Source organism: Ammospiza nelsoni, chromosome W (genome assembly GCF_027579445.1).
Source record: "Ammospiza nelsoni isolate bAmmNel1 chromosome W, bAmmNel1.pri, whole genome shotgun sequence".
In the NCBI taxonomy this organism is placed as follows: domain Eukaryota; kingdom Metazoa; phylum Chordata; class Aves; order Passeriformes; family Passerellidae; genus Ammospiza; species Ammospiza nelsoni.
In genome coordinates, this window is record NC_080668.1 from 20,991,858 (window position 1) to 21,007,498 (window position 15,641).

At 53.4% G+C, this 15,641-nt stretch overlaps 2 protein-coding genes across 2 annotated transcripts; one reads left to right on the plus strand and one right to left on the minus strand.

The window, feature by feature from the left end:
• Nucleotides 1-3,560: 3,560 nt before the first annotated feature.
• Nucleotides 3,561-9,370, minus strand: LOC132086171 (zinc finger protein 239-like). The gene is made up of 5 exons (XM_059491639.1): nucleotides 9,267-9,370; nucleotides 8,647-8,791; nucleotides 8,354-8,405; nucleotides 5,032-5,102; nucleotides 3,561-4,043 (listed from the first exon to the last, which is right to left on the minus strand). The coding sequence occupies exons 1-5, from the start codon at nucleotides 9,368-9,370 to the stop codon at nucleotides 3,561-3,563; spliced, it is 855 nt and encodes a 284-aa protein (XP_059347622.1).
• A 2,805-nt stretch (nucleotides 9,371-12,175) lies between these two features.
• On the plus strand, nucleotides 12,176-13,090 carry LOC132086172 (zinc finger protein 3-like). The gene is made up of 3 exons (XM_059491640.1): nucleotides 12,176-12,227; nucleotides 12,414-12,479; nucleotides 12,609-13,090. The coding sequence occupies exons 1-3, from the start codon at nucleotides 12,176-12,178 to the stop codon at nucleotides 13,088-13,090; spliced, it is 600 nt and encodes a 199-aa protein (XP_059347623.1).
• The last annotated feature ends 2,551 nt before the right edge of the window (nucleotides 13,091-15,641 follow it).

Consider the following 15,641-nt stretch of genomic DNA (forward strand, 5'->3'; position numbering starts at 1 on the left):
CAGGCTCTGCCTGCTGGTTTTGTGATGAGGCCTCCAAACCCCATTCTGGGAGATTTTTGAGTCCTCTCCAAGGTCTGTGAAAAGGGAAAAATAGCATTCGAAGTTATTTTCTCCTAAATCCTACAGTGACAGAAAACGGGTCAGTATCTTTAAACTGAATGGGGACAAATTAACATTTGTTAGAAGGAGGAAATATTTTACAATTAAGAAAGTGGCAGGAAACTGCAACCGTTTTTCCAGAGAAGTGGATTCCCCATCCCAGGAATTGTCCAAGAGCAGGAGCTTTGTGCAGCATTGCCCATTGAAACCCTCTCATCTCCAGTGACAGAATTCCTGCATTGTGGGTTCTCTGATATGCTGGGTGCCCTCACAAGGCTTCTGGCCAGAATGTCTGCTGAGGGCAGCCAGGCTGCTGCTGGGGCAGTGACCTCACAGCCATCACCATGGCAGCCCTGTCCCCTGGGCCTGGCTCTGCCCTTTCCTCTGCCCCTGCCTTGGCTCTGCGGGCATGAAGAGTTTTGTCATCAATATCTTGTCCCCAAGGTGCTGGGGCCAGTGGCTTCCCAGTCAGGCTCCTGGGGCAGAAGTGGCTTTTCAGAGCCCAGCCAGGAATGAGCCCTGAGGCAGCAGCTCTGCAGTGGTGGCCACCAGGCCGGGCTGCCAAGGGAGGCTTCTGGCCATGGCCTGCAAGCAGCTGCTGCTGCCAAGGTGCCTTTGGTGCCTCAGGCTCTCCCTGGCACAGCTCCCAGCACGGCACTCTGCCCTTGTGCCCGAGCCCTTCCCTGTGCCGGGGATGGCCTGGGGCTTTTCCTGCAGCGGGACCTGCCCTGCTGATGGCACAGGAAAGGCAGTTCCAGCTGGAGCAGGAGGCTCTGCCTGCAATGGGCTCCAACAACTCTGACAAGGTCCTGTTTGCAAAGCCCCCGGTGGGAAATGAAGGAGGGGTGTCTCACTGCTTTTGGGGTGAATAATGCTGAAACCAGCCTGACTCCTCCATCTCAAAGTTCAACATCCTCAGAGGGAGCTGAAGCTGTGGCAGAGCTGGAAAAATCCCCAGAGAAAGGAACAACCAAGTGACACCACTGAGAGCTTCTGCAGCGCTGCTGAGCTGGCCCAGCCTGGGCACATCTGACTGACAGGGCAGCACCTCAGACGAGAAAAGCCCCATCCCATATTTTAATGGCAGCATCTCCTGACATTTCCCTTCTTGAGGGGTGTGGGGATTCCTCCCAGTGGTGGGGAAACCCTCAAGGTCACTGCTCCAGGCTGAGCCAAAGGGAATTGCCCATGGTCATTGGTCTAGGGGAGTGACATCAATCTCTGCTTAATTACAGGTTTTGCTTAATACAGTTGCTTTGCAATAATTTCCTAGTGCTCTGAATAATATATTTTACGTATCTTACATACTGGCATAAATATGTCTGATTAAGGCAATTTTGTCTAATCATTACCATAATAGAGAATACATATTTATATAAATATATCTGCCCATGACAGAAACCCCTGTGAGTGTCTGAGACATCCTGGCTCTTTGGCAGCCTGGGGACTCCTGGGATGTCACCGTGGAGCCCCCATGAGTGCCTGTGACAGATCGGTGCCTTTGCAGCCCAAGGTCCCCTGGGATGTCACCATGGAATGGCTGAGACTGCCTCTGACCACAGGGCTCTTTACCATCCCCAGAAAGCCCTGGGAGGTCTCCATGGAGCCCCTGTCTGTGCCTGTGACATTCCAGCTCTGGAACAGCCTGGAGACTCTTGGAAAGTCCCCATGGAACCCCTCTGAGGGCCTGTGACAAACCTGATCCTTAGCAGGCAACCATCAGCAGCCCCCTGTTGCTATGGTCAGTTTCCATGGCAACCATCAGCAGCCCCCTGTTGCTATGGCCAGTCCCTTGGCAGCTCCATGGATACCCCATGCCAGGGATGGTTGCCATGGACACCAGCTCAGGCCACAGCCCGTTGCCATGGCAACCATTGGCAGCCCCATCCCCAGGCTCATGGGATCCCAGAACCACAGAATTGGCTGAGCTGGGAGGGACCCATCAGGATCCTCCAGTCCAGCTGCTGGCCCTGCACAGGACACCCCAACAATGCCAGCCTGGGCTTGGGCCTGGCAGCTCTGGCCAAACGCTGCTGAAGCTCAGAGAGCCCCTGGAGCTGGGACCCTTCCCTGGGGAGCCTGGGCAGGGCCCCAGCAGCCTCTGGGCAAAAACCTTTTCCTGACATCCAACCTGAGCCTGCCCCAACTCAGCTGCAGCCGTTCCCTCCACTCCTGTCCCTGGGCACCAGAGGGAAGAGGTTCCCACAGCCCCAGCCAAGGACCGCTCCAAAGGCTGTTGCCATGGCGACCAGGGCTGGGACCAGCTGGGATGCTGGTTTCCATGGGCCGGGGTTCAGGAATGGGATTCCCCAATTTCCTGCTCCTGCTAAAACCGCGCTGCCCTCACTGCCCTCCCGCCTCCCATGGAAAGCACAAAGGCAAAGATCCCGGGCTGGGATAATGTGGGATCTCAGCACCTCAGGAGTGAGGTGCAGAGGGACCGAGACCACCCTTGGGGCTCTCGGGAGTCCTGGAATGTTGCCAGAAGTGTCTGGTGGCTAGACTTTGATCCTACACAGGAGATGACACCTGTATGAGGATAGGAGGATTTCACTGGGGTAAATGGTGACGGGATAAGTTAATTAGAGTGTAAGACACAGGGTTTAGGATTTCTGTACAGGGGGGTCTAAAGAAGTAAGATGGAGGAATTGGGGCGTGTCCTCTTCTTCTTCTTCTTCTTCTTCGCCTCCATCTTCTGTGGTGATGTTGGCACTTTGGGATTGGTTATTACTAAAAGTGCATTGGTTAATAAGGGTAAAAGGTATTGGGGAAAAAATGATAAATATTGTATACGTAACTTTGAGTATAAAGATAGGTGACCGCCCCGGGGGCGCTCAGTGTGCTCATGGCTGGCTGCTGTGCAGACCTCTGTCGGGCCAAGAGAAAATATTTTAGATAAACAATTAATAAACACCGAGACCGAGAAAAGATCTGGAGCCTCTTCTCGTCCTTTGAAGCGCGGGTTGTCCAAGGCCACCCAAGGCCTTTCCAGGTCACCTAAACAGCTGAGAAACTGACAGGATAAGAACAATTTATTAGGAACAGGAACAAGATAAGGGACAAACAGAACTGAAACAATATTGATAACAGAAGGGATAAATGAAACAGTTTACTGGGAAAACTAAAACACAACTCACTGGGTATTCCTGGCCACAATTTCCCCTGTTTGGAAAGGACACCCTTCTTCTCAGGGAGAGAGAGAGAGAGTGTCCCTTTTCTGCACCTGGAAATTCTCTGAGGTGGGAGTGAATGTAATGACACAGCCATGACAAGACCTTCATGTTTTTCAATGCCTCATCATGACACTGGTAGGGGCAGGGAAAGGGACTGGTGTCTTCCCAGCATGGATCATGGGGAACATGGATCAGCAGGGCTCTTCCCAATGTGGGTTCTCCCATGGGGGATGAAGCTGGAGTGGTGGATGAAGCTGTTCCTGCATTTGTGGCATTTGCAGGGATCCCTTACTGGTGGCTCCGTTGGTGTCTGGTCAAGTGAGAGCTGGTGGTGAAGCTCTTCCCACATGTGGCGCACTGGTAGGGCCTCTCCCCAGTGTGGATGCGCCGGTGCTTGATGAGGTCGGACTTGTGCTTCAAGCCCTTCCTGCACTCAGGGCAGAGGAAGGGCCTCTCCTCAGTGTGAATCCGCTGGTGCTGGAGGAGATTGGAGCTGCTCTGAAACCTCTTCTGACACTGGGGACACTCGTAGGGCTTCTCCCCCGTGTGGATGCGTTGGTGGGTCACAAGGTTGGATCTGTAGCTGAAGCCCTTCCCACACTCCCCACACTTGTAGGGCCATTCCCCAGTGTGGATCATCTGGTGGCTGATCAGGTGGGAGCTCCGCCTAAAGCTCTTCCCACACTGCAAGCACTTGTGGGGCTTCTCCCCATCATGAAGCTGCTCATGGACCACCAGCTCTGAACTCTGGCTGTAGCTCTGCCCACCTTCCTGGCTCAGGGTGGCTCTTTCTTCTTCAGAGCACCCTGGGCTGGGATTGGAGCCCCTCCTCATGGGGGATGTCTGAGGTTTTTCTTCCCTGTTGGATTCCTGTGCGCTAGAATCACTCAAAACGGCCTCTTTCACGAGGTTCTGCCATGCAGATTTTTCCTCCCTGGTCTCCATCCTCAGTTCCTTCCCTGGGGAAGGAAGGACAAGGACAGGATGGGATTTGCCTCCATGCCAGAGGGAAGGGGAAGGAGATTCCCCCAGGGCATCCCCGGCAGGATGGCGTTGGCAGCAGGGTTGTCCTGCAGCTGGGGGCTGTGCTGGGCTGGGAGATAGAGCAGGAGAGAGGGGGAAATAGGAACTGACTTCCTCCTCACCTATCTGGGTGTCCCGGGGATCCTTCCTCTTCCTCACAGCCTCCTTCTCCATCCAATCAAGGTTTAGGAATGGGAAATCCTGTTCTGGGAAGAAAACAAAGGGTGCACACATTGTCTTTTGTACCGGTTTGAAGGCAAACCTGGGGAGGGTCTAAACCAGAATTACAATTTAAAAGAAATGAAGATCAAGGCAATGATACAGAAACACTGCCTTAAACTGACAGAGTCAGGATATAACCTGACACCCTGTTGTTCAGGGTGGTGGCAGCAGTCCCAATAAATGGTGGCTGCAGTCCTGTTGGAGAGATGAACACAACTCTGACAAAGCAGTGATCCTGTAGAAGGGTCTGGTCTTCCTCTGGATGTCCAGTGCTGGTTATGGAGTTCTTGTCCTCTGGGAATTCAGTAGGCAAACTGCTCCTGGTGTAGCAAAGTGTCAGCTTATATCGAGGTAGGAATGCTTGGATCCTCCCCCTGGGCGGAGCATCCCACAATGGGAGGATGGAATTTTATCAGTTCTGCAGTGACACTCAATGGCCCATTCACAGGAGATATCTCCCCTGGAGGGCATTATCAGGGCTGAGTCATGGAAGAGATAAAGAACACTGCCCCACCTGTTTATAAGAGTTGCTGAAGTTGGGGATTGAAAACATGCATTTGGTTACATCTTGCATGGCAACTGAAACTGTGGGGTAATCCCTGCTCAGGGGGTGAACACCACCGCCCTTACCCAAACTGGCTCAGCTGTAAAACCCCCACCCTGGGAATGCCACGCATACAGGGAACAATATCACACTTACCCTGCCCCAGGGGAGGGCTCTTTTTCCTGTCATTCCCTTCCTGTCCCCCCTTTTCTATCCCATTTACTGTTCAATAAAATTCATTTTGGGTTCGGTCTCATTATCACCTTAATTGGGGCAGAGGAATCTCTCTAACACTTTTCTTAACCAGACTCACCAGACTGTGAAATTATTTTGGCACAGTGAGTTTAGGCACTGTTCTCTGACCCCAAGTGCCTTTGACAACAGCATGGTTCCCTCCTCTGAGGAGGTTGTGGTTCTCTCTGGAGGAACTCTTTGAAACTGGGCTGCAGCTTCCTCTGAGTGACTTATGGGAGAACTGATGAGGTAAATCGCCTTTGTGGGCCTGGAGTGTAAAGAAAATATTTTGTTGTCCTATTACAGCGACCTGATGAAGGTCTTCAGAGTGAGAGAAGTGGACGAGAATCTTGGTTCATGATCAGAAGGCTGGATTTATTGATATATGATATATAATACATTATAAATATGCTAAAAGGAATAAAGAGAAAAGTTGCAGAGGCTTGCTAAGCTAAGAATAGGAAGAAGAGAATGAATAACAAAGTTCTGTGTCCAGCAGAAAGCAAGGACCAACTCTCCTGTGAGTGGTCAGCAAATCCAAACACTCCCAGAAGACCAATCACAGATGCTCCTGTTACATTCCACATCAGCAGATAATTATTGTTTGCATTTTTCTTCTGGGGCCTCAGCTTCCCAGAAAGGACAAATCCCAAAAGAGAGGATTTTATGAAAAAATGTCTGCAACATCCTTCCTTGAAATGTTTTTTAAAATCACAGGAGGAAAGGGAGCAAATGATACCAGCGAGACTGACAAGGTTCATTCACCCCATGGTGAGGAACACAAGGCTGCTAATAGTCCTACAAGAAGCTCAGCTCAAGTAGCTAAATTCCCAAAAAACTCCTGAATTCCCAGGCTTGAGTGCTTTGCGAAATGTGAGAATCATTTTTCTCTTCATCCCTGTCGCCTTTGTGACAGCTACAAAGAGTTTACTTTCCTTTTAATGATATCTGTCTTGGGCTGAATTTACACTTTTATCAGAATGTGCTAGCAGCTGAGCTGGAGCTGTGCAGGAACCAGTAGAACTTGGAATTGCCACAAAATTGCTTGTACTGACAGTTTATTAATGTTCGGGATTTGTTTGCATTTTCATCACATCTGACTTGTGGGAAAATCAAATATTCATCAAAGTGATTTATGCAGAGTCAAGTTTGATTTCTGCCAAATTATTTTGTCCAGTGCCCAGGGAATGCTCAAGGGGTCTCTGTGCCTCTCGCCCTGGGGGATGCTTGGCAGGGGTTTGGGGGGCTTGTCCCTGTCCCTGTCACCCCAGGCCATTCCCCCAGGAGTGTCCCTGTCCCTGTCACCTCAGGCAATTCCCCAGGGGGTGTCCCTGTCCCTGTCACCCCAGGCCATTCCCCAGGGGGTCTCCATCATTCTCACCCCAGAGAATGCCTGGAGGGTCTCCCTCCCTCTCACCCCTGTGCCAGGGGGTACTCAGGGCAGTCTCTGTCCCTCTCAGCCCAGGGGATGCTCGGGGGTCTCTGTCCCCTCACCCTGGGGGATGCTCGGGGGGTCTCCATCCCTCTGGCCTCAGGCAATGCTTGTGCAGGGCTGGGGACCAGGGGCTCTGTGTCCCTCTCACCACTGAGGGTGCTTGGGGCTAGGGGGGCTCTCTGACCTTCTCACACCTGGGGAGGCCGGGGGGGTCTCTGTCCCTCTCAGCCCTGCTGTGACCCCACCCAAACATCATCGGGGTCAGAGGGACAGAGACACCCCCAAACCCCCAGAAGGGCTGAACCTGGGATTTGGTTTGGGGCTGAGGATTTAGGAAGGGGCTGGAATTGGGGCTGGGATTGGAGTTGGGGCTGAGATTTGGATTAGCGCTGGGATTGGGGTTAAGGCTAGACATGGGATTAACTATCGGGCTGGGGTTGGGATTGGGTCTAGGGCTAGACATGTCTGAAACTGGGATGAGATTAAATACAGAACTGTAAGTGTGTCTAAACATGGAGTGAGATTGAGACCAGGATCAAGGTCAGGTTTGTTGACTGAGCTCACCCACAGGGCAGGACAGGGGGGATGTCACTGCAGGATGTCCCTGGCGTTGTCCCAGCCCTCCTCAGGCACCTCCAAACATGAGGGGCAGCTGGGTGTCCCAAGATCCAGGTGCTCCCACGCTGCCCCTCAGTACCAGGCAAGCATTCCCTGAGGGCAGCCCTGACTGTGACCACTGGGGCTCTGGGATCGGCCCTCACATCCCTGTGGGAGCAGCAGCAGACAGGATGAGAGATTCCCCCGCCCCGTTTTTCCTGTGGAAGGGTGAAGCCCAGCTGCCCTTTTCTTTTGGTGCCTCCTCCTCTCCTCAGCTGAGGATGTCAAACTCCCCAGGAGCAGGAAAATCCCCATTCCTCTTTCCTTGTGGCTGCAGCCTGGAACATCCACCCAGAATGAAGGACTTTCTGACAGCCCTGCTGAATGACACTGGCAAGATGTTTGTGAGAAGGGGAAGAAATTGTATTTTGATAGTAAATAAAAGGTGCAAAATTATTCCTTTCTGTTCTATTCCTTTTCAGTCAGTTCTGGTCTGTTTTCAGAGTGGCACCTTCTCAGCTGACTGTGTTTGTGCCCTCTTTTCTCTCCTGCCTCTCTTTGTCTGCTCTGTTTCTCTCTCAGTGTCTCCCTTGACCCAGGGATGCTCACACCAAAGACCGTGCCCAGATTTAATTCCCAGTTCAGGAGCTACAACAACCATGGGGGAAGTTATGAAGGCTCGCAGTGAAATGCCACTGTAAAATCTTGCTCCACTTGGCTTTTGGCTCCTTCTTGACAGCTTTGCCCTCAAGGGCAGGAACATCTTTTCATAGCTGAGAACTGGAATTCCAGACCCTGGCAGTGTGTGCCGTGGATCCCAGAGGGGCATTCCCGAGGCTCCCAGGGTGCTGCTCCTGCCGTGCCTCCCAAGGAACTTCTCTCCCAAGGGGAGAAGATCCAGCAGCTCTGTGGGCTCCCAGAGCACACAGCAAAGGTGGCATTGATGGACATTTTCCAGGGACTGGGGTGGGAAGGGACCCTGTCCATGGATTACGACCCCGCGAGGGAGAGACGCCTCTGCCGCACCGAAGGAGCGAATGAGAGCGTGGGACAGCAACCGACGATTATTGAGCGTGGACTGAACGGAACAAGAAATGGGGAGGAGAAAGGGAGAGAAAGAAAGCGGGAAGAGGTCTCAAAGAGAGAAAGAAAAAGGAAAGAGGTCTCAGAGAACAGAAAGAAACAGGAAAAGGCTCCCGCCCGGACTCCGCAGCTCCCAGGAACACCCGCAGGGCGTAGCGCCTTTTACAATTCCAGCCACTCAGAGGACGCGGTAAACAATTTCCAACCAACCAGAGCTTTTCTTGCCGATGACTCACCGGTTGCCAGGCGGGCCCGCAGAGCCCGGCGGACCCGGAGCGGAATTTGGGGCTCGGGCCGGGGGACGGATCCGCCCCGGGGGGGTCCCCGAGCCCCTGCCCAGCCCTGGGGCCGATCGGGGGCTCCCCCACCCAGCAGCCGGGGCTGCGGAGCCGCGGGGCAGAGCGGTGGGAAAGGGGGGTCCGAGCTGGGAGCGGAGGAAATGCGGGAGGAAGAGGAGGGAGAGGAGGAGCAGGAGCGGGAGAATCGCGGCGCTCGCAGCGCCCGCACGCCGAGCCTGCAGCACCCCCTGCCCCGGGAGCATCGCCCCCAGCCCCGAGCCGCAGGGGAGGGCGGAGGCCGAGCTCGCCCCGGCTCCAGCCAGGGGTCTCCGTGAGGGTTTTTTGGAGAGTGTTCGGAGCCGGCAGATCCCGGACTCGAGCCCCGGGTATCTCCGGGCTCCCTAAGAGGAGCTTTTTCGGGGAAGAGCAGCCGCGATCGCCCCTCGTGAGGGTCCCGGGGGTCCACGTGGGGATGGCCCGGTACCGACGGGGCGGGACATTGGTTTTGGGGATCCCCGTGAGAGCCGGGGCTGTGGAACGGGGGACCCCCGGGGCGGGGAGAGGGGAAGGGGCGATACCGGAGCTGGGGGACCCCCGGCAGCCCGGAGATGAGGCGGGGACGGGACCCCCTGACCCTGACAGGGGCGTGTCCTGGGGTGACTTCGTGATGCTCGTACCCCATCGGTCTGTTTAGCCCAGAAATGAGTTCTGCACCTTTAAGGCTGGTTCTGAGAGTGAAGGGGAGGAGGAAGAAGCAGCAGTTTGTTTTCATACACTGCATTCCTCTACATTCCAGCTGCTGGATGGACAGACAGCAGGACAGAGCTGTCCTTTGCTTTTAGTTAGTTTTTAGCTCGCTGAGGCAGAGAAGTTCCCTGGACTGTGGTTTTTTTTTTTCTTTGGAGCTGTTTAAATCTGCTCTGCACTGAACAGTCAGAACACCACTGGCAGCTCGCACCTGTGGCCCACCTGGCTGAGCCTGGGCCACAGCATTTCCAGTGCTGGAGGGACTGAAAAGAGACTGATAAGACACTGATAAGACACTGATAAGACGCTGAGTGTGGGGAGCTACAACCCAAGGAGGAACTTTCGGAGTTTGTCATCTATTTTGGAGCAGCAAGAGGTTTTATTGCTTAATATTGTTCAATTTTTGTGCTGGTAAATGCTTTGCCTGTAAAGTAACTTTTTTTTCCACTTTCCTCTAAGGAAATATTTTCCCAAACTGGCTGAGGGTGGGGCTGCTGAATCAGCATTCTAGAGGAAACTCCTTTTGGAGGGTTTCGACCAAATTTGGGCTAATCCAGGACAGGGTGGTAGAAAGAAGGGGGAACCCCAAGTGGCTGGATTGAGGGGAGGCTGGAGAGGGGGACCTTGGCACCCCAGAACCTCCCAGAATCCAAAAGCAGGACCCTGGAGAGGGGGGATCCCTAGGACCCATGGGATCCCCACCAGCCTTGAGATGGGGGACCAACCATAACCCAAGAGGGATGAGACTGGAAATGGGAAACTCCTGGTGGTTTTTTTTTAATTACTCTTGATTTTGGGACATCAGGTGACTTCTAGAAATGGACGTGGGTGGGAGGAATCCCCAACCCAAGGCATTCACACCTTGTTTTTCCCCAAACCAGGATTTTCCCCAAACCTTCCCACCGTAACATCCCCTCTGTCCCACTCTGGGTGAGCTCAATCCCAAACCTGACAGTGATCCTGGTATCAATCTCACTCCACGTTTAGACACACTCAGTTCTGTATTTATTCTCATCCCAGTTTCAGACTCGTCTATTCCAAGACCCAATCCCAACCCCAGCCCGATAGTTAATCCCATGTCTAGCCTTAACCCCAATCCCAGCGCTAATCCAAATCTCAGCCCCAACTCCAATCCCAGCCCCAATTCCAGCCCCTTCCTAAATCCTCAGCCCCAAACCAAATCCCAGGTTCAGCCCTTCTGGGGGTTTGGGGGTGTCTCTGTCCCTCTGACCCCGATGATGTTTGGGTGGGGTCACAGCAGGGCTGAGAGGGACAGAGACCCCCCCGGCCTCCCCAGGTGTGAGAAGGTCAGAGAGCCCCCCCAGGCCCGAGCACCCTCAGCGGTGAGAGGGACACAGAGCCCCTGGTCCCCAGCCCTGCACAGGCATTGCCTGAGGCCAGAGGGATGGAGACCCCCCGAGCATCCCCTGGGCTGAGAGGGACAGAGACTGCCCTGAGTACCCCCTGGCACAGGGGTGAGAGGGAGGGAGAATCCCCCAGGCATTCTCTGGGGTGAGAATGATGGAGACCCCCTGGGGAATGGCCTGGGGTGACAGGGACAGGGAAAAACCCCCCCAAGCATCTCCCAGGGCAAGAGGAACAGAGGCTTCACAAGCATCCTCTGGGCACCAGAAGAAGTAATGTTGTTCCTTGTCCGAAATCAAAATTGACCCTAGATAAAATGCCTTGAATTTACTCTTCCAACAAGTCACTTGTGATGAAAAGGCAAATAAATCCCAAAATTGTATAAACTTACAATAGAAGCTATTTTGTGGCAAATCCAAATTCCTTTGGTCCTGCACAACTCCAGCTCAGCTGCTGGCACATTCTAAAAAAAGAAAAGTGGAAAATAGGCCCAATACGGATTATGAAAAGAAAGGGGAAGCTATGTGTAGCTGTCACAAAGGTGACAGGGACAAAGAGAAAAATTATTCTAACATTTGGCAAAGTCCCCCAGCCTGTGAAACAGACTTCCCCTGGAGGGGGCCAAGTGTGACATTGTCCCCTGTGTGTGTGGCATTCCCAGGGTGGGGGTTTTACAGCTGAGCCAGTTTGGGTAAGGGCGGTGGTGTTCACCCCCTGAGCAGGGATTACCCCACAGTTTCAGTTGCCATGCAAGATGTAACCAAATGCATGTTTTCAATCCCCAACTTCAGCAACTCTTATAAACAGGTGGGGCAGTGTTCTTTATCTCTTCCATGACTCAGCCCTGATAATGCCCTCCAGGGGAGATATCTCCTGTGAATGGGCCATTGAGTGTCACTGCAGAACTGATAAAATTCCATCCTCCCATTGTGGGATCCTCCGCCCAGGGGGAGGATCCAAGCATTCCTACCTCGATATAAGCTGACACTTTGCTACACCAGGAGCAGTTTGCCTACTGAATTCCCAGAGGACAAGAACTCCCTAGCCACCACTGGACATCCAGAGGAAGACCAGACCCTTCTACAGGATCACTGCTTTGTCAGAGTTGTGTTCATCTCTCCAACAGGACTGCAACCACCATCTACTGGGACTGCTGCCACCACCCTGAACAACAGGGTGTCAGGTTATATCCTGACTCTGTCAGTTTAAGGCAGTGTTTCTGTATCATTGCCTTGATCCTTATTTTGTTACTGAATTGGAATTCTGTCTTAGACACTTCCCCAGGTTTGTTTTTAAATCAGTACAAAGCTCATTGTGCTCAACCCTTGTTTTCCTTCCTTGTTTTAGGAATATCCCATTCCTAAAACTTGGCCAGATGGCAGAAGACACCTCAAGGAAGATGAGAATGCCTCAGGACACCCAGGCAGGTGCGAAGGAAGTCAGTGCCCCTTTCCCCCTCTCTCCTGCTACATCTCCCAGCCCAGAAAATCCCCTCGCTGCAGGACAACCCCGCTGCCAACGCCATCCTGCCGGGGATGCACTGGGGGGATCTCCTTCCCCTTCCCTCTTGCACAGAGGGAAATCCCATCCTGTGCTTGTCCTTCCTCTACCAGAGAAGGAGCTGAGGATCAAGATCAGGGACAACAAATCCCCACAGCACAACCTCATGGAAGAGGCTGGTTTGAGTGGCTCCATGGGAAAAGAATCCAATGGGGAGGAAAAGCCCTGGAGATCCCCCATGAGGAGGAGGGGCTCCAAACCCAACCCAGGGTTCTCTGAGGAGGAAAGACCCACCCTGAGCCAGGAAGGTGGACAGAGCTTCAGCCAGAACTCGGAGCTGCTAGTCCATGGGCAGCTTCATGATGGGCAGAAGCCCCACAAGTACTTGGAGTGTGAGAAGAGCTTCAGGCAGAGCAGCACCCTGATCAGACAGAGGATCCACGCTGGGGAATGGCCCTATGAGTGTGGGGAATGTGTGAAGGGCTTCAGCTCCAGTTCTGCCCTTGTCATACACCAATGCATCTACACGGGGGAGAGGTCCTACGAGTGTCCCCAGTGTCAGAAGAGGTTTCAGAGCAGCTCCAGTCTTGTCCGGCATAAGCGGATTCACACGGATGAGAGGCCCTTGCGCTGCCCTGAGTGCGGGAAGGGCTTCAAGCACAACTCCAACCTCATCAGGCACCAGCGCATCCCCACTGGGGAGAGGGAGAGGCCCTATGAGTGTCCCCAGAGTGGGAAAAGCTTCACCCAGATCTCTGTCTTAACCAGACACCAATGGAGGCACCTGTAAGGGAAGCTCTGCCAATGCCCCAATGCAGGAGGACTTTTGTGCACTGCCCTAACTTCATCCATAGTTGGAGGATCCATGTTGGGAAGAGCCCTGGTGATCCATGTTTCCTTCTGATCCATGCTAGGAAGACACCTGTCCCTTTCCCTGCCCCTACCAGTGGCATGGAAAAACATGAGGGTCTTGCCATGGCTGTGTCATTACATTCACTCCCACCTCAGAGAATTTCCAGGTGCAGGAAAGGGACACTCTCTCTCTCTCTCTCACTCTGTCCCTGAGGAGAAGGGTGTGCTTTCCAGGCAGGAGGAAATACGTGGCAAGGCAGACCCAGTAAGTTGTGTTTTAGTTTTCCCTGTAAACAGTTTTATTTATACACTCTGTTATCAATATTGTTTCTGTTCCATTCGTTCCTTATCTCATTGTTGTTCCCAATAAATTGTTCTTATCCCAGCCTGGGATCTTTGCCTTTTGCGCTTACCAGGGGAGGCGGGAGGGCAGCGAGGACAGCGCAGTTTTAGCAAGAGCAGAAAATTGGGGAATCCCATTCCTGAACTCCGGCCCGTGGAAACCAGCATCCCAGCTGGTCCCAGCCCTGGTCGCCATGGCAACAGCCTTGGGAGCGGGTCCCTGGCTGGGGCTGTGGGAACCTCTTCCCTCTGGTGCCCAGGGACAGGAGTGGAGGGAACGGCTGCAGCTGAGTCAGGGCAGGCTCAGGTTGGATGTCAGGAAAAGGTTTTTGCCCAGAGGCTGCTGGGGCCCTGCCCAGGCTCCCCAGGGAAGGGTCTGAGCTCCAGGGCCCTCTGAGCTTCAGCAGCGTTTGAACAGCGCTGCCAGGCCCAGGCTGGCATTGTTGGGGTGTCCTGTGCAGGGCCAGCAGCTGGACTGGAGGATCCTGATGGGTCCCTCCCAGCTCAGCCAATTCTGTGGTTCTGGGATCCCATGAGCCTGGGGATGGGGCTGTCAATGGTTGCCATGGAAACGGGCTCTGGCTGCAGGCCTGAGCTGGTGTCCATGGCAACCATCCCTGGCATGGGGTCTCCATGGAGCTGCCGAGGGACTGGCCATAGCAACAGGGGGCTGCTAATGGTTGCCATGGAAACTGACCATAGCAACAGGGGGCTGCTGATGGTTGCCTGCTAAGGATCAGGTTTGTCACAGGCCCTCAGAGGGGTTCCATGGGGACTTTCCAGGAATCTCCAGGCTGTTCCAGAGCTGGAATGTCACAGGCCGAGAGAGGGGCTCCATGGAGACCTCCCAGGGCTTTCTGGGGATGGTAAAGAGCCCTGTGGTCAGAGGCAGTCACAGCAATTCCATGGTGACATCCCAGGGGACCTTGGGCTGCAAAGGCACCGATCTGTCACAGGCACTCATGGGGGCTCCACGGTGACATCCCAGGAGTCCCCAGGCTGCCAAAGAGCCAGGATGTCTCAGACACTCACAGGGGTTTCTGTCATGAGCACAGTGGGAGCTTCAGGCAAAAGCTTTATTTCTTTTTTGGAGAAACACTTGCCGAGACGTGAGGTGGAAAAATGACACTCAACAGCCACCATGATGCCTGAAACTTGTGCAGGGCCCCTAGACTTCTAAAATTCCTTCTAAGAGAGGAGTCTGGGAGTGGCTGGATCCAAGCCCACCCCCAGTCTTTCTCAAAGGTGTAAAAGATTGGACATTGGAATTGGACTTTAATGCTATTTGTCCCACAGGATTAATCATAGAATACCAGATAAATTTACATAAATACTGCTCTGATTTTTTCTGATCATGATTAGACAGAATGGTTTATTTACACCACAGAGTAAATGAAAAAAATGAGTTATTGATGCAGTCTTAGGTGGTGTGGACAAAACCTTCCTCGAGAGTGTCTTGTGCCAATGGGTAGAAACCACGAGAGCACCAGCACACAGACACACTGTAGAAGTCCATCCGAAAATCCTTCATTTTTTGCCTCACGATCGTCATGAGAAAAGACTGCCGAAGGGTTAAAACTACTGAGCCAGTTGGGAAAGAAAGTCTCCTGCTTATCTAGTGTGTTCACAAGTGATGTTTGCAGAACACGCCATGCTGTACTCGAAGGGGGCATGCTGCCCTTTTCTGGACAATTGAACTGGACTTTCTTCCAAACTCCTGACCTGGCTGGACTGAGCTCTGGGGTGGCTGCCCCCCCGCTCCATGAGAAGACCCCTCTTGCCTGTCTTCAACCACTGTGATGGACCAACAGAGATGCGAATCCCCTCATCAAGGAACCAAGAACCCCTCTGGCACCCTCATGGCACCCCCGTGGCACCCCCCTGGCAACCTCCTTCCAGAGACTGGGACTGTACTCCCTCCCAACTCAGGGAGGGGGAAAAACCTAACGTACCTGTGAGCATTCGGCCATGAAAACAATGGAACTGTCTCACCCCCTCCTCCTGTTCCTATTCTTCTCCCCTCCATGGAAACCTAATTTCAGCCACCCTTCCCCCAACCAAGAACAGTATATATATTGGGGTTCGGTTTTGACTGTCCTCTGAGATCTCCCCAGTGCGTGTACCAGCGAGTTTCGGCGACGGGACCC